At 37.3% G+C, this 19,119-nt stretch overlaps 1 protein-coding gene across 1 annotated transcript; it reads right to left on the bottom strand.

The window, feature by feature from the left end:
- Positions 1-338: 338 nt before the first annotated feature.
- LOC110704749 (glucan endo-1,3-beta-glucosidase 8-like) lies at positions 339-4,729 on the bottom strand. The gene is made up of 2 exons (XM_021882562.1): positions 3,507-4,729; positions 339-1,728 (listed from the first exon to the last, which is right to left on the bottom strand). The coding sequence occupies exons 1-2, from the start codon at positions 3,842-3,844 to the stop codon at positions 624-626; spliced, it is 1,443 nt and encodes a 480-aa protein (XP_021738254.1). The 5' UTR covers positions 3,845-4,729; the 3' UTR covers positions 339-623.
- Between the last annotated feature and the right edge of the window lie 14,390 nt (positions 4,730-19,119).

Raw genomic sequence — 19,119 nt, 5'->3', positions numbered from 1 at the left:
ACAATAATATTATTATAGACCAGGCCATGCAAGTTTTTCCAACATTTTAAATTTTTGTACTAACGGATTTGCAGATTGATTGCATTGTGATGCTTAAATCTCCCTCATGTTGCTATATTTCGGGAAATTGGAGGATATATTGGCTTAGAGCCAAACAAATAGGGAAAGAAAGTGTGCTCTTGTACTCTGTCAGTCAATTTAAATTAAAATATTTACGCTTGTTAATGCAGAATTTTATATTCTAAATAAGATTGACAACATCAAATATTAAAAAATAGAAAAATAAACACATTACTGTGTTCAACATTGAAGCAGTCATCAAACAAGCAGAGATAATATGAAAGGAAAAATCGCAATTCCCTGCATAATAAACTGTAAACCTTAGCCAGTCAGAGCGATTTTCAAAATACTTCGTATGATTTATGAACAGCTTACATGTAAAGACTAGGGATGGAAGCTACTGTATTTCATAGCCCCAAATGATGAAAACTTTGCAACCAAAATTCTATACAAACATCAAAAAAATTTACAACATGAAAACCTCTGATTGTGCAGACAAAGCAATCAAGCAAACATACAGTAGCAAAGAATGGCATTACCACAACATCCACGAGATCAAAGTATCAAACTCTAAAAATTAGAAATGTGAGCACGGTGATAGTAAAGCTAGCCGCTGATGCTGCAGTCCTCAGACCAGAGGAAGCGATCTGGATGGTAAAATTGCAATTTCCTGTCGATATATTCTTCATTGTTAGCCTAGCCATACCTTCAAAATCGCAGGCCTCAAGTTTCTGATACTGAGTCTGATAGTACACATTAAAGGCATACGACACGTTCCCATTTAAATCCATACCGTTACATGAGGACCCATACCCAAGAGGTGTACAATCAGCATAAGTGCACGCAAAATTAATGTTATCTCCCAGCTTGCTCAGATCCTTAGCATTCGGGTTAAACTCACACCATTGCTTCTCAAGATATTGGACATTCCTTGCACCAATAAGATAGATTTCCCGGTTTTCATTGGCAAGATACATGGGGAATTTTGGTTGTCCGTCATACCGGAAAATTCCCCAATGCCTCTCAAATGACCCAGGTCCAACACTTTTTGCATCCTCGTCAAGGAGCCCGAACAAGTACATCTCTATATATCCAGGCCTCAATGGAGTACCAGTGTTAGCTACAAGTCTAGGCAAGAGGCCTCTATAGAATTTGATAGCATTGTTAATATTGGCATTAATATCACCATCTGTGGGCCACCCAACCTCTCCAACAATTATTGGCATAGTCCCATACCCTGCTGCTTTTAAGGCCGAAACCAATGTATCAAAGTTGGCATCAAAAACATTAGTGTATTGGATCCCATTATCATCAAGAGGAGTAGCTCCCCCATCAAAGAATGCATAGTTGACTGGAAAATCGGGGTTACCATACAGACTGAGGAAAGGGTAGATATTGACGGTGAAAGGAGCATTGTTTTGGCTCATGAACTGGACTATCTGGGTCATGACATCAGCGATATCAGGTCTGAATCTTCCAGCAGAAGGTACAGGATTGGACTGTGGTGATTCGTAAACATCAGCATTCAAGGGCACAGTTGCTTTTACCGAGTTTCCTACCCCAGCTTCATTGAGAGCATTTTGGATACTTTGAAGGGCAGGCAAAGTAGCATTTTCATATGTGCCATTGTAGGCCTTGAGAAAAGGTTCATTCCCAACCGCCACATATCTGCAACCGGTAAAGGGTTTAAAGTTGCAGAGGTTTTCACATTCTAACAAACCAAAAGGGTAACTAACAATTGCATATGAATTGGCATGAACCAAGTACTTGTCCACTAATCCACCATCTCTAGATTTTTGCAAAGCAAAACCCAGTTGTTTATTTAGAAAATCAAATGAAAATGATGATCAAATAAGATTTCTACTACTTCGTATTTAAGTACAAAAAGTTCTCTGGCCCTCATTTATACAATTTATTTTTCGAAAAAATTGGACAATAAAACATAACAGTGTTCACATCATGAAAGACTACTTTAAGCATACAATAATGGGTATGTGCACATATAATCTAAGACAACCTACATTCATGTGCTTTTACTTTCTTGGTCCTACTGCAGCTACAGTCACAATAGAATTTGACAAAAATTTATATTTCTGCATCATTCATTATTGATTTTCTCTGTTATTTACAGTCTGTCAAGACAAAAATTTGCCCTAGGAAGTGCAATGTAATCATAGGTTTTCTCAGCTCCTTATCACCTTTATGATACTGGAAAAGTTTGAGAAGCCTGAGAACAGCATAAATACAATCACATGCCAAAGTCCCAAAGCTTTACAGTATATATTATCCTATGGAATGTCCTTTCTTATAAAGTGCATGTTTAGAGGATCAACATGTCACTGCCACAGTATAATCAGTCTAGTGGGAATTTAAAAAGAATATGAGGAGGGCTACTTACTAGTAGAATTAAACACTAATAGGCTAACTAAATCCCTTATCTACCCAAATGATATACTGAAATTCATTTCTTTGAAGCATTCTAATTCAGCAGGTCAAGTCATTTAGGTCTTTCTTTAAGATTAGAACCAATAATTCTACTTTCCTGTCTTTCAACGCCCTTCCCCCTTCAAAGATGAGAACCATCATCCATCTGCTCTATCATGGCTGCTGCTTCTACGTGGTTAAATTCCTCTGCCATTTCCAATCAACCCTCCAAATTTAAACATTTTAGCCTACAAGATCAATTACACCACAGCTAACATGCCAAACGTAACCTCCAACAAGATATTCCTATTCCAACTTCCAATGGCATTCCATAATTTCTGCAGTTCAATGGGGTGTACTCCTATTGCTCATCACTAATAGGAAGATGATTTTGCTAGAAAATTGGTCCTCCAACCACTCTCCAAATATATCATATAATTTACTTTCAACTGGGGATGAATTGGTCAGTTCGTAAAAAGAATTATCTCCTAGTTCAATCTCGTGGAACATTGTATTTTGTTACTTCGAACGTAAACAAGATGCCAATTCTGTAAGTAGAAAAACTTTTTAGGCTTGAGTATTACTCAGTTGATAATTGCATAGATTACTATTTTGAGAAAATAATCAATGCACAATCAAGTTCAGTACCTTTTCCTTAACCTTTTTTTATAAAGAAATTAAAAAGTACTCCATAAAAGGCAATTTAACATCAAAATGGAAATACAGGTAGCTCAAAATTAATGTGAAATTTGGAGTAAGCTCAGCACAAGTTTAGTGTAGCGAAGTTATGGTCCAGGAAATGAAGATGCTTTAAAAAAAATGAGCAAATAAGCACAAATCACATGGCAAGTGGATGAAGTATAACATCCCACAAAATGAAGAAAAGGGGAACATAAATTTTGCAATTTTATCATTTTGGATCAAGACAAATTCTTTGTCACAACCCAGATAAACAGGACAAGATCTACAGCATATTTTAAAGGGTTAAAACAAGGGAAATAAAATTTGATTGCACAACTCACTTGATGTTGACTCCTCCTTTGAAATTGTAACGCACAACATTGCTCCGAACCCACTTTTGAGCATGATGATAATCAAGCATGGCAGCCAACTCACCATTAGGGATGGCAACCATAACTTCAATATTAGTACCAGTGAGAGCACTCAAAGTAGATTCATCAGCATCAAACAACTTCACCTTTTGAATACCATTATCCTTTAACAGCTGTACTACAGTACTAAGAGGCAATTTGTGATTAGCTTGAGTTCCCCAATTGACTCCAAGCCCTTCAACCTTACAAGCCCATAATGATACCCTGATTATCAACCAACTTACAAACAACAGCCACTTCCTTTCCATCGAAAACGGATGTTATCTATGCATATAGTACTAGTTTTATGGCGGCACCAAAATAATTTTTTTGAAAAAAGTCAACAGCTAAAGGTTAAAGTTTGCTAACTAAGATGAGCAAGCTTGTGGAACAGAGAAGGATGTCGGGGGCAAAATAAAGGGAACACAGTAACAAGGTGTGACACGACGGACAAAGAAATGAAAACCTCCTATTAAAGAAAAGAGCAATTGAGAAGGTATTGATAATCAAGGGATGATGCAGAGAATGAGACAAAAGTCAAACAGATACCTCCCTGTTGATTATTTTTGAGCAGAAACGAAGCCAATCAATGAAATTCAAAGAAGCTTCTTAAGTAAGAAAAAATAGGAAATGGTAAAAACTTCCAGAATTTGTCAAATAGAGAAGTTGACTGTGATCAAATTATTTCAGAAAAACTGTAAAAGCAGTGAAATGCAGAAAACCAAGAGGGTGATGCAAAAGTGGAGAAGGGAAAAGTTCACTACTCTGAAGAAAATGAAGAGTTTTGTAAGTTGTATGTTGTGTGGACAAGATTGAATGGTATAGAAAGCATCAAAGCAATTATTTAGTATGTAAATTCCCCTTCCTGAAATGGACGAGGACAAACATATATGACTAATAAGAATTAATGTTATAAACTATGAATAGTACGGCATATCAAAAAGAGTATAATGATGAAACTTGCCTAGTCAGCTATCTACCCTAAACCCAAACATCATTATCTTAGGTGGGTTGGTTAGAGTCTTTGGGGTTGAACCGAAGACTTTGGACCGAATATTGTCTACATCATTGCCTCTATGGCTGTCTCTATAATACTATAGAAACAATAAAAATAAATTAATATATAATATTGATTTTTTTTTATCAGGTTACTACCTGTAATAATAACTCAATCAACCCCAAAAAGTTGGCAGCTATATCTTCTTTCCAACATATCCGAAGAAAAACACAATGTAAAGAATAAACACAGAACTGGTCCACTTGATGAGCTAGTCTTTTCAAATATACAACCACTTTTAGAAACAAAAGTCAAGAATAAATTATAGGCAGTTTAGTGAAGTTAATAATAAGCTTTTCAAACGCGGGCAATAATCAAAAGAAATGAAAATTGGTATATACTCATAAGTTTAAGTTGCTCATTACACATTAAAATCCCAAATAAAAGCCGCAAGTGCGCGGTGTCGGAAGCAGTAGAACTAAGCAATGCAGGCTGATCTAAGCAGGGTGAGGAAAGGGTATTGATGTCACGCCACTACCTAGTTGACAAAATTAACAACTAACACAACAGCAAAGAAGCAAAAACAGAACATTCTTACAGAGTAATTAATTAATATATTGAACTACCAACTATCTAGCCTCTAACTTAATAAATTACTGGAATATTAGCACTTATTTGCATGTTATGTCAATAATTAATAGCTATATAATCATGAGCAAGTCAACAAAAAGTAAGATTACAACCACAATTAGAGGTCATAATCAACAAAAATATAACTCATAAAAAGACTGAAAACTGTAGGCATATAATAACACTGTAGGTCCGACTTAAGTTGTCACATTAATAGTTCAAATTACGCTATTAACATGACTATAAATTCCGGACCAAGTGAAAAATTCACAAGAACAGTGATTCAGGGTTGTTCTTTCAAAATAAAAACATTAAACAACAAAAATTACACTACGAAATAATATAATTTTCAATGTTACTCAGTTCGAGAACACAATTACAGGATTTACAGCGAAATTACTGTCACAAAGAGCTAACAAATCACTACTTGTATTCTGAAATAAACATCCACAAAAATTGACTGTAAATTACAATTGATGAAATTTCGTATAAAATTGAAATACTGAAACTAGAAGTAAAAGTTATCTGTAAAATTGAACTCACTTGATATATGATTGCAGCGTTCATTAGTACTTGAACAAGAACAGCAGATAGTGGCTTTTATGGACTGAGAAGTGCGCGAAACGGATCTGCACCTTTTCGTTGGTAATTTCATTCTTTGCGTTTTCTCTCTCCAAAAGTAATACGAAATAGAAATTACCCATACTCATGTGAGAAAAGAAAAAAAAAAAAAAAGTACTCGTAGAAAACTTGGGGGATAAGAGTTGTTGATTACAGGCCTATTAGCCTGTCTAATGCCTTGTGTTTCTTCTGTTATTTTTTACTTGACTCGTTTTGACTTTTACACTATTCACCACTTCTCCTTTGATCGTCTTTTGTGAATAAAATGTTAAGGAAAAACATATTCATGTGAAATCTTTTTGAATTCGCCTCAATAAGTACTATCATAATATATAATTTTTATAATTTTTACTTATGGAGAATTAAAGTTATTGATCGTTAAAGTTTTGCATTGACAAGCGTGATAAAAGAAACAGATCTAGTAAAAAAACAGAGGAAGTATAAAATAGTATCAAAAGTACTAGCGAACAGACTTAAAAAAATTTTACCTTCTATTATTAGTGAGTTATAGAGTGGATTTGTTCTTGGAAAAATGATTACAGACAACATTCTGGTGGCGTATGAATGTTTCCATTTTTTGCGGAAGAAGAAAACTGGGAAAAAGGCTTTCTGGGCTTAAAGCTCGATATGAGTAAAGCTTATGACAAGGTAGAATGGGTTTCTCTGAAGAAAATGATGGTGAAATTTGGTTTTCCGGAGGGTTTTGTGAAAAATATTATGAAATGTGTCTCCTCGGCTTCTTTTGATGTTCTAGTTAATGGACAACCGCCTCGAGCTTTCAAGCCAAGTAGAGGGTTCCGGCAGGGTGATCCCTTATCACCGGTTATGTCCATTATGTGTGCAGAGGGTCTCTCTGCTCTTCTTCGGGATGTAGAAAGGAGAAATGTCATTCATGGAGTAAAAATTAGGAGGTATGTTGAGCCTATTGCTCACCTATTTTTTGTAAATGATAGTCTCCTGTTTGTTCGGGCAAATGAAGAGGAAACTGATCAAGTTCTTGATATTCTTTCGACCTATGAGCTAGCGTCAGGCCAAAAATTGAATATGGAAAAATCGGAGGTGTCTTCAGCCGAAACATTGATCATGAGAAGAAAAATATGTTTCTGATGAAGTTATCTTTTAAGGCTGTCGATGGACATGTAAATATTTAGGCCTTCCAACTTACATTGGAGGGTCTAAAAAACAGGTTTGTCAGAGTATTCAAGATAGAGTTTGGAAAAAACTCAAGGGTTGGAAAGAGGAATACTTATCACAGGCGGGTCAGGAAATTCTCATCAAATATGTTGCCCAAGTGACCCCAATATATGCCATGCAATGTTTCTCTTGAGCATTCTAAATGAGGTGGAAAAAATGTGTAGAATTTTTTTTGGGATTAAAAAGGTGAAGAACGGAAGACTTGTTGGGTGGCTTGGAACAAGTTGTACCGGTCAAAAAATAATGGGGGGTTGGGCTTTCGAAATATGCAGCTTTTTAACAAATCTATGTTGGTAAAACAAGCATGGAGAATATTAACCAATGAGAAATTTTTAATGTCTCGAGTTCTCAAAGGTAAGTATTTTCCCTCCTCGAGTTTTTGGACGCAAAAATTGTCTCAGGAATGAGCTTTACATGGAGATCAATATTGAGTGTGAGGAATGTGATCAAAAAAGCGGCAAGGATGATAATTGGCGGGGGGAGCAGTATTAATATTTAGGAGGATCCATGGGTGCCAAACCTTCCAAATTTCCGTGTGATTTCGCCAATGGGAACAAGGAAAAATGTACCAATGTTCATGAAGGAGTTATGGGACAACAAGAGCTGGAATTTGAGTATTCTTTCTGATTTTTTTACTGAGAGAGAAGTAGACGATATATGTAGCATTCCATCCCCTTCTTTGATGATGTTGATGATTGGTGTTGGCACTTTTTGAATGATGGTCAATATAAGGTAAAAAGCGCCTATAATCTGCTAATTGAAAATGAAGAATTGAGCAGGGCATCAACCTCTTTTGAGATTTTACCTTTTAAATGGAAGAACCTATGTCATGCCAAGATCCCTCCCAAAATTAAACTTTTTGCGTGGAGGTGTATCAAGGAAGCGGCTGCCAATTAGAATGCGTTTAGTGGCCAGGAGAATGGATGTGGAACACTTGTGTTCGATGTGTGGGGAAGAAGAGGAAACTACTATCCATATGCTACTTCGTTGCTCAATTGTGAGGTCTATCTGGGAACGTTCGGTCTTGAGGTTAGACACAAAGATTGATGATGCTGCTTGCTTTCGGGTTTAGTGTGCTCTGATGAATGAAAAAATAAAAGAACTCAGGTGGTGGGAAACTTTTGGAGCTTGGCGTGGGGGGTGTGGCTGAGGCAAAATGCATGGGTTTTCAAGAAAAAACAGAAGCTTGAGAGTGATATAATACATAAAGGCATAGGGATGTTTGGAGAGTTTGCAATGGCAATGGAAAGAAGCAAGGTGGAGTAACCTGTGCAACAGCTGGGTTCGGTGTGGAAAGCTCCTGTTTCGGGTATGCTTAAGCTAATTAAATACTTATGCTTCCTTAATTCTAGGCTCATCAGTCTCTCAGAGTGGGGGGTATTTTAAAAGATGCTGAAGGTGCAGTCCTTGTTGCCTACTGCTCGACCTTCAAGGGAAGTTTTGATGTGGATGTTAGTGAAGCTAGCAATGAGGCAAAGCCTTTTGATTGCTTTAGAGGCAGGTTTTAGAAACTTTGTGCTTGAAACTGATAACATTAAGTTGTTTCATCATATGTAGAAAGGCATTACACCTCCGAATGTGTCTGGGAGTGTCGTAAAGGATATCCTTCGTTTGTCTAGGGAGTGCCTTGCTTACTCCTTCTCCTTTGTTAAAAGGTTGGGGAATGGCGCTGCCCATAGTTTAGCTTCGTTAAGTAGTAATTTCAATGAGTTTCATGTTTGGTTAGAGGAGTATCCCGATTTGTGACGATCTTGAACACTTGTTGAATTAATAAATGCTAAGCTTTGTTTTGTTTTAAAAGAAAACTTAGGGGTAAAAGCTTATATCCAATATAAAACTTTCATTTCTTGTAAAAATAAATAAATAAATAAAAATAGAAGGCAAAATTGTCGAAAAATAGCTTGAATTTAAGACAATTTGCAAACTAGTACCTTACTTTAAAATTTTTGACAAATAATACATTGAATTAAATTTTGTTTTATGCATCGTAAATGACACCATAACGACGCATTCCTACTAACAAGTCAAGTTTTTGGTGTTTGACTTTCATCTTTTCACTGAATTTGGTCATAATGGATCTTGTGAAACTTACCCAATGTATAAAGACAAAGTTTCATGTGGCTGGCCATACCGTATGGTCAGGGTTACTTGTTCAAGGGTTACTTAGTCGGTCAGGGGTTATTCGGTCAGGGATTACTTGGTCAAGGGTTACTCAATCAGTCAAGGGTTACTTGATTGGTCACGGGTTACTCGATCGGTCAGGGTTACTCAATCAGAGCTTACTTGATTAGGGGTTATACGGTCGGTCAGGGATTACTCGGTCAGGGGTTACCCGATCGATCAAGGATTACTTAATCAGGGGTTACTATATTGGTCAGGGGTTACCCATTCAGTGTTTTGGTGTGTCTCAACCAGCCACAAAAAAAAGCGCTGATGTATAAATAGGAAATTCAAATAATTTCTTCCCTAATTATACCCTCTCCTCATTCAATGGAGTGCATCACACATGCACAAAGATGGAGGGAAAATGAAAGTCAAACACGTGTAATATCGATCTATTTCTAGAAAAGAATTATAAAAATATATTAATAATCCTATTTATTCATTCCAGTTTCGTATCTTCTTTATTTTAGCTAATAAATTAATAGATCCAATTGGTTATAAGAATGACCTCATTTTTTAGTTGCAATAACCCCTCGTTTTTCAAGATAACCCCATATCGTCTTCATAACTCCCATTACTCCATTAGTTGCTTACTCCCTTCGTTTGATATTAAATGCATCACTTTTTATTTTCGTCCGTTTCATAATAATTGCAACACTACTATTTTTGGCAAGGACCCAACATTATTTTATAATTTCTCTCTCCCACTAACCCAACTTTCACAAATATTTTATTATTTCTCTTTCTTACCAACCCCACTTATACTACTTTTTTTTATTAAATCTCTCTCCTATAGTCCTACCAACAATACTTCATATTATAAAAAAAAAGGGAAATTCTATATGGTGGCCTCATGGTTTTGAGTTTTCTACGTGGAAGACGAACTTTTTCCCAGCTTTCTTCAGTGGCACCAAGGTTTAGAAAAATCTACATAGTGACCTTTTTTAGGTTTATGGCTAACCTTTTTAGTTAAAATAGTTATCCTTTTATTTCTTTTATTAAAAAATTATTTAAATTATATTTTAAACTAATAAAATTTAAAAAAAAAACAAAAAACCACCCCAACACGGCGAGCCACCCCATGAACCTCCTCTACCTCCACATCCACCACGAATTCCACGAAAACCACCCCAACCCATCCAGCCACACCGGAAACAACCCCTCTCCCCAGCACCACCCTCAAAACCGCCTTCCCTCCCACCCCCATACTTGAAACAAACCCACATATCCCCACCCATCACCTTCGAATCCGCCGCGAAACCACCGCCCTCCCTCTCTATCACCGTGAAACCGCGCGCCAATCCACCCTCAAAACCCTATCAAACCCTAGCCTATGGGAAAAGAGAGAGCTTGTGTGTAGGAAAAGAGGTGCTAGCATCTGAATTTAGGGTTTCGCGGTGGGGGTGGCGGTGGTTTTGTTGGACTTTGTAGTTGTTTTGGGAATCGAGGTGGCGATTTTGGGGGTCGGGGCTAGGTCAGGTGGGGTTGTGGAAGGCCGGCCGGCCAGTTTTGGTGGTTTCGGTGGTCGGGGGTTGGGCTGGAAGGTGGTTTCGGTGGTTGGGGGTGGCAGGATTCCGGTAAGGATAGGTGGCTGGGAATTTTTTTGTTTTTTTTTTAATTTTATTATTTTAAAATATAATTTAAATAATTTTTTAATAAAAAAAAATCAAAGGTTAACCATTTTAATTAAAAAGGTTAGCCATAAACCTAAAAAATGTCACTATGTAAATTTTTTTAAACCTTGGTGCCACTGAAGAGAGTTGGAAAAAAGTTCGTCTTCCACGTAAAAAACTCAAAACCATGAGGCCACCATGTAGAATTTCCCTAAAAAAAAAATCTCTTTTGGGCCCCACCCTATAAATTTTCTTAAACTTTGTGAACGCCCTAGTGTTGCATTTAATATGAAATGGAGAGAGTAAATGTAAAGCGGTCACACCATCGACTAATGGTGTGGCTGACCACTAGAGCTGTCAAAAGCTGACCCGACCCGAACCCGATTATTAACCGACTCATCTAAACCCGAAAAAGTGATGACCTGATCCCATATGACCCGACCTGAAACCAACCCTAGACTAGAGTTAACCCGAGTATTTGAGACTCGAACCCGAACATGAACCGACCCGAAGATGACCTGACCCGAGTATTACCCGTAAAATATTGACTTGAACCGAACCCGACCTGAACCGAAATGGACCCAAACCCGTTTTAACCCGTCAAAACCCAAATTTAACCCGACCTGAATTCAGCCCGACCTATTCTTAACCCGACCTGAATTTAACCCGACCTATTACTAACCCGACCCGAAATTCAACCCGATCTGTCACTAACCCGACCCGAAATCAACCCGCCTTGTTATTAACCCAAAATTAACTAGCAATCTAGGATTACGTCATATCTTCCCCCCCCCCCCCAATTCTATTAGTTATTTTCCTATTTAAGCTTATTAAAGTATTTTCAATAAAATTCTCTATTATCAAATGTATTACAATTTATGTCTAAAAAATACCTATAAAAATTTATGAATACCACTACTTTTTGGATGCATGTGCATTCTTTATTTAAATTTAGTAATTACGATTTATGAATACTACTACTTTTTAGGTGCAAGTTCATTCTATATTTCAATTAAGCAATTATGGTTTACGAATACTACTACTTTGTAGGTGCATGTGCATTAATGTAGTCAATTACGGTTTACAAATACTATTTGACCTTAGACTTGTTTGTTTTATCTTATATGTTATAAAAAAAAACATTCAAATAAAAAAAAGTTAAAAAAAAATAATAATTTCGGATAATGATTGAATTGAACGTGATAATGATTGAATGCGAGCATGAGTATATGACAATGACCCGATGATAATTTGATCCAAATAATTTACCTGTACCCGATTATGACTTGACTTGTCTGGACTCGAGAAAGTGGTGACCCGAACTAGAGTTGTCAAAAGGCTTTTATTGGTCCTTTATTTTTCTAATTTTATTATTCATTGGCCTATTTAATCTTATTTAATTGTTTTGAATAATGACATTTAAATGTTTAAAAAACAATGCCATTAAAAAAAAACGTGAACGCGGATATGAACTTATAGAAAATAAACAAGTTTAGATAATTTCAAATAAAATAAGTTTAGAAAAAAAATTATTGTATTTTAACTTATTTAAACTGAACCTATTTTATCCGAATTTATATGAACTTATTATATTTTATCTAAACATGTCATCTCGAATATGAACTTATCTGAAATTGTTATCCCTGAAATGAGTGGAATCAATGTGAACAGATTAGAATAGAGTTTGAACTTATCTTCTAAAAATCTAAACTAAACCTATCTTATTGGAATTAATATGAACTTATTATGTAGATCTTATCTAAACTTATTAGAACTTATTACCTCGAATTTAAACTTATATGAAATTATTTCTCTTACAATAAATGAAGTGATTGATAATGATTAAACGTGAATGTCATTACATGAATTGTTAACAAACCGGCCCAAAAAATGTACCCGAACCTGATATGATCCGACCTGAAATCAATCTGATACCCAGATTAACTCTATACTAGAGACCCGAACCCGAACATGACCAGACTTGGAAATGATCCGATCTGATTATAACCTGCAATTTTTTGACTTGAACCAAACCCGACTTGAACCCAAACATGACCAGACCTGATTGTAACCCGCAAATAATTGACTTGAACCGAACCCGACTTGAACCTGAGAACGACCCGACTTGGAAATGACCCGACCTGATTATAACCCGCAAATTATTGACTTGAACCGAACCCGACTCAAACTCGAGATTGACCCTAACCCGTTTTAACCCGTGAAAACCCGAATTAAACCCGACCTATTATTCACCCAACCCGAATGTTACCCGACCTATTATTAACCCGACCTAAACCCGACCCAAACCCGATAAGATGTATGACCCAACGTTTCCCGACTCAAGCATGACCCAACCCGAACCCGACCCGCATAGGTTACGACATTAACTCGAAATGACCCGACCCGAGTTGACCCGACCCACACTTACCCGGCCCAAACCCGACCTATTTACCCGAATTGACAGCTCTGCCGACCACACATAAGAATTTGTGTTACATTTTATCCCTTTCAAAATTAAATCATGAAAATAGATTGATTTTATAAGGTGGATCAAATAGATTTACGGCGTGTTCGGTAGTAACTTTTGAGTAACTTCTAGATAGCTTTTAGTGGTTTGACTTGGTTTGACTAATTCAAATCACTGCTTAATAAAAGTAACTTTTAAATAACTTTTAGTGGTTTAGCAATGCAATGGTTGATGTAATGTTTAGTAGTAAAAGTAGCTTTTGTCCAAAGCTAAAATTATCAGCTTTTGAAAAGTAGAGCAAGGTAGTTGTTGGTTTTTTTCCTATAATTTTAAAGGTAACAGCTATTCAACCGCCACTTTACCAAACGTGATGCGGGAGCTAAGAATTGTATGACTATATGATCCGTTTAGTGACACTTATGGCTCCAATCTACTTTTTGGATAAATTTCTTATCTTATATATGACGTGGCTTAGGTGAATAAGAGTGATCCTTCTCTCTTAATTTACAATTCATGGATAATGTAAGCATGAAAACAAGGATGAAAAAGAAAGCCTTGTACTTGATCAAAAATGCATTACTCAAATTCAATCAGCCATATACTCTTCACTCTAAGGAATTTGAAGTCAATTCTAATTGCATACAAAAGTAGAGTCAGAGAGTTTTCAAACGCCAAGTCATATGCCCAATTTGAGCAAGAAATAAAGAAGTTATGAGCATTTATTTATGAGTTGTCCTGGCAGTAGCGAGGAGCGTCCACTCCTCCCTAAAGGAAACCTCGCTACTTTCAAGTGGAGCTCCCGCTGTTACCTCATGGAGCTTATCTTCTTACTTTTATTATATAAATCTTGGTCCTTAATCTTATACTCCTAGGGATGTAATTTAAGAAGTCTAGGTTTGTTTGTAATACCCTATACTCCCTTCATTTTTTTTTTAAAAGTGTTGTTTTTAGGCAATTTAATTGACTTAAATAAGATAAGAGGTAAGTGGAGTGATTGGAGTATTAAAAAATTGTACTAGTAAAAGAAAGATAGTTGGGGTAATAGTTTATTATTGGAAAGTAATGAAGGTGAGAAGAAAGAAATAAATTTTTTAAAAAAAAGGAATAGTGGGTTTGGGTGGGGACCATGAGAGGAGTGATAAATTATTAAAATGTAACTTTTTGCCAAAAGATAAGTGTAACATTTAATACGACAGCATTTGATAAGTGTAACATTTAATAAAACATGGAGGGAGTATATAGGGTTAAGCTAGTTGTTTTAAAACATCTTTTGCTTAATTTGAAATCAATGAGATGTTCTCTCTCCTTAATCTTGATGATTATTTGCTACCTTTGTGATTGCTACTTTGTAATCTTTGTGGTTACACCTTAATCCTAGTTTATTTGGTGTTGGCGATTAAGAACCTTTATTTCATTTATCTTGGTATTTTTGAGATAGGTTTGTTTTGTGTTGTTGCATTGGAATTTGTTGTTAATTGATATTCCCCTCTTTTCCATGGTTATTTCATATCAAAATGCCCATACTTAATTGTCTATCTTCATAGCTAACAACTTGTTGACACCTACTTCAATTACTTCAACAATTTACAACCAACTCTACAACTATATTTTGCCGAACATACCCTTAAAGGTACATGATATGTCACACAATCTTAAGATAGAAGATTTGAATCGAAAAGACAAAACAACATGATTATACAAAAGAGAACTATTTAATAGACCGTCAAAAACCATGAATGTACAATTACTACAAATTAGTAACTTACAATCAACATTCAAGATTTAACTTTTGCTATTTCACCCAAATATGTACACTTTATATTCGATTTACCACTTTTGTTTATCACTAGGGTGGCTAGCGCGCACATAGCTAGCCTTGTCCGGGAATCTCTTTCGATTTGGTTTTTTATCACAACTTTAGTTTTAAAGGGTATAATTGTCTAAACACTATTTATAAGAGTTATCTTAAACTTTTTAAAAGGTAGGGAGGAAAAGGCAAAAAAAAAAAAAAAACAAAGAAAGCCAAAGAGCTACGCAGGTAAAAACAAAAGGAAAAAAAAATAAAAATAAAATGTCACACATGTGATTCACATGCATAAATGAGAATATTTATGTAAATAGACAGTTTAAGAGATATAGTTGGCATAACACTATTCATAAGCGTATGGTCAAACTCTTAATAAGGTAGGGATTTATCCTTCTCATTTAAGTAAACATTTTACAATTTACATTTTGAATTTTTGATATAGTAAGAGAATCTATCTTTGGAGACAACGTGCCAAAATCCGGTGGGATGCCACCGAGGAGGTACATTTGAAATTACTTTTCTCTTTGGTTCAGTCCCGCCGACGACAGAACGTTATTCACTGTCTAAAGGACTCGAGTAGGATGTGGGTTTTGGATCCGGTGGGGATTTGATCGCTCGTGCTTTCGTTCTATAAAGATTTATATATTCCTTCTTCATCCATTGAAGTTCTTGATACTTCCTGGTAGGATCAGCTAGATTTGCCCTAGCTTTATGCTACTTAACAACATCACCTTCTGCTTCCTTTTTCGGATGAGGAAATTCAAGCGGCTATATTTTCCATTGATGACAATAAAATCCCCGGTCCGGATGGCTTTCCTTTTGCTTTTTTTCAAAACTCATTGTAGGAAGTGGGACCGTTTGTTGTCACTGCAGTTCAGTATTTTTTTACTCATGGTTATATGTTGAAGGACTGGAATTGGACTTTTATAGTTCTTCTTCCAAAGGTGGACAATCCAAAACTAGTCTCCCAGTTTTGGTCCATTAGCCTCTGTAATATTCTTTACAAGTGTATAGCCAAATGTCTTATGGGCCATCTTCGTCAAGTTCCGCCTTCTTTAGTTTCGGATTTTCAGAATGCCTTTGTTCCTGGGAGATTATGTTGGATAATGGTTTACTTGCTCATGAGGTTCTATCATATATGAACGCTTCTAAAGCTCGTAAGCGGTTTTATGCAGCTCTTAAGCTCGATATGAATAAGGCCTACAATCGCGTTAATTGGTCTTTTTTGTTACGTACTCTCCAGGCCTTTGGTTTTCCTATGTATTGGATTCATATTATTCATCAGTGTGTTTCGACAATATCTTATCAGGTTTTGGTGAATGGCAGTCCATCGCCCGCTTTTTAGCCTCAATGTGGTCTGCGACAGGGGGGGATCCTCTATCATCGTATCTTTTTGTCCTATGCATAGAGGTTTTCTCGGCCTCGCTGCGACACGCAAAGAGTTTGTCTCAAATTCAGGGCATTCATATTTCGAGGGGAGCTTCTTCCATTTCGTATCTGTTCTTTGCGGATGATTCACTGTTGTTTTTTTCAGGTTTCACCAGCCGCTTGTGATAACATTTTACAGGTAGTTCAGCAGTTCTATGAGGTGTCGGGCCAAATGATTAATCTTCAGAATTCCTTTGTCAAATTCAGTCCTACTACTCCTCCATATTATAGGGATTATCTGGCGAGGTGCTTGAGTGACAGCATCAGTCATCCCTCGGTGCTTATTTGGGTCTTCTGGTCGACTTGGGTCGTAGTAAAGTTTCGGAGTTTTGATTTTTTATTGACAAGGTCTCTGATCACCTTTCGTAGTCTGATTCCCTCAACCTGTCAGCAGCGGCAAAGTTGGTTATCATTAACTCGGTGTTGGTGGCTTCTTTTAATCATGTCTTGTCGGTCTTTAAGGTTCCAGCTTCGATATGTAGCCACATCGACCATATGTTAGCCCGCTTCTGGCGGCGGTCCTCCTCTTCTTCCAGGGGTACGACGTTTCGGTCAGCTTCGCTTTTACATCTTCCCAAAGGACTGGGAGGTTTGGGTCTTCGTAGTGCGGTTGTTGTTAATCAGGCCTTGTTAGCCAGACAATGATGGCGTATTTTCCAGCACCCTCAGCTGCTCATTCCAGGGTCTTATGTGCGAGATACCCTTCACTTCGTTCTCTTGGCTCAGCAATGATGTCTCGCTCTTCTTTGGGTTGTCGGGGTTTGATGGAAGGTCAGTCTATTTTGAACAACGGTTTAGCTTGGAAGGTTTAGCTTGGAAGGTTAGTTTGGATCCTCGACGATGATTGGGTTCTCAGAGGTTTGAGTTTTAAGTCTTTTGTGTCTGAGTCGGAGGCGCTGACTCACGTTTCTTCCATTATTATTCCGCGCTTTGGCGCGTGGGACACTTCTAAGATTATCGGCTCTTTGATAGTTCTTCGGCTTAGCGCCATTTGGCGTTGGAAAGGCCGCACCGAGCCATGGATGACTTTGTTTACTGGAAGTTTTCTAGGTGGATGGTCGTTTTTCTACTAAATCGGCTTATTCTTTGCTAGTTCAACAATTTGTTGTTTCGATTGTTAGTACTCCAGCTCCTGCGCCGTGGTGGAAATGTTTCTCGGGTCTCCCTCTTCTTCCTCGATTTAAGATGTTTGGTTGGAAGTTGCTCCACGATGCTTCACCCCTTTTGGCAACTTTATTCTCTAAGGGCCTTCCGGTTAATCCAGTGTGTACTTTTTGTCGCGTCAATCTTGAGACAACCTCGCATCTCTTTCGCGATTGTCCCTTCATTTTGGTCTCCCAACCTTTTAACTTTGAATGGAAGTCTCCTTGGTTTCACTCCTTTTCTAGACTAGGTTGTGGTTGTGATTTCGTATTATAGGCAGTCTAAGGATTTTGTTGGTCTGGTGTCTTTCGTGTCTTTTCTCTGGGCTATTTGGGTTACGAAGAATCATTGTATTTTTTGGCAAGCAGTGTGGTCTCCTTCCTTGATTCGCCATCTTGCCTAGGAATGGACTACTCCGGCCGTGCAAGCTCTTGAATTTCAACAACATCTCTTGACTATGGCCAGACGCTCTCCTTCTCCTCCTCATGATTTGATGTCGTTGTGTCTGCAGGGTGGCGCCTCGGATCGTCTCGACCATTGTCTGATCTTTGATGGTGCTTGGCTTACCCAGGATAATCGCGCGGGCTCCGGTTGGTTTTTCCGAGAGGTTTTGTCAGATAGAGTTCTTGGAGGTAGCGTAAAGGCCAGTCGCGTCGCTATCGCTCTACAAGCGGAGTTGCAGGTGTGCTCTTCGAGGTGCCATCCGTCAGGATTATCTTCGTCTTCTCATTTATATGGACTGTGCTGCCTGGTCTCCTTGTTTCAACATTCAAGCTCTACTGATATCACCTATTTGTGGTTGTTTTAGGAGAATAAGGAGATTCTCCTCTGCTTTTCTGCTTGTCGTCTTTGCAAGGTACCTCAAAGTTGGGTTGCTCTTGCGCATTAGTTGGCTGTCCGTGCTCGTGATCGCCACTTTCTTTGTTGGTCTTTTTAGTTAGTGGTTGTCGTTTTGTTTGTTTCTTAGCTAGTGATCTTTGTAAAAAAAAAAAAAAAAAAAAGAATCTATCTAGCCAAAAAAAAAGAACAAGTTACAAGTTACGAGTACAACTTACAAGAACGAATGCAGTCATACACGATGGTAACTGGTACTCGTATGTGGTAGAGTATTACAATTTCAACAACTCCCACGTTCTTCAATGGTTTGACCCATTATCAATTTCCACTAACCCAATACTATCCGCTTTGTTTTGATGGAAAAAATTCTTGTTTCTCGTGTAGTATTATTGTTCTGTTAGTCAATATAAAATAGCTCCATATTCTAGCACAACTACTGTTATCAAGATTCAAGCATGTTGACAGTTAAATGGGTCCATGATTTTGGTTTTGTGTGCAAGTGCTTCAATTGGTAGTAATATCCTGTAGAAGCTTAGAAAGCCGGTTGTTGAAGAAGCCCGTGTGAGAGCGACTCAAGGTGATGGGGTGCATATCTGATCCGGCACTGTTGTTATCTGATCCTGTAATTTTCAGCCATAATGAAC

This window comes from Chenopodium quinoa, unplaced genomic scaffold (genome assembly GCF_001683475.1).
Source record: "Chenopodium quinoa cultivar QQ74 unplaced genomic scaffold, ASM168347v1, whole genome shotgun sequence".
In the NCBI taxonomy this organism is placed as follows: domain Eukaryota; kingdom Viridiplantae; phylum Streptophyta; class Magnoliopsida; order Caryophyllales; family Amaranthaceae; genus Chenopodium; species Chenopodium quinoa.
Note: the sequence above shows the minus strand (reverse complement) of the source record. Positions and strands in the feature narration are given on the sequence as shown.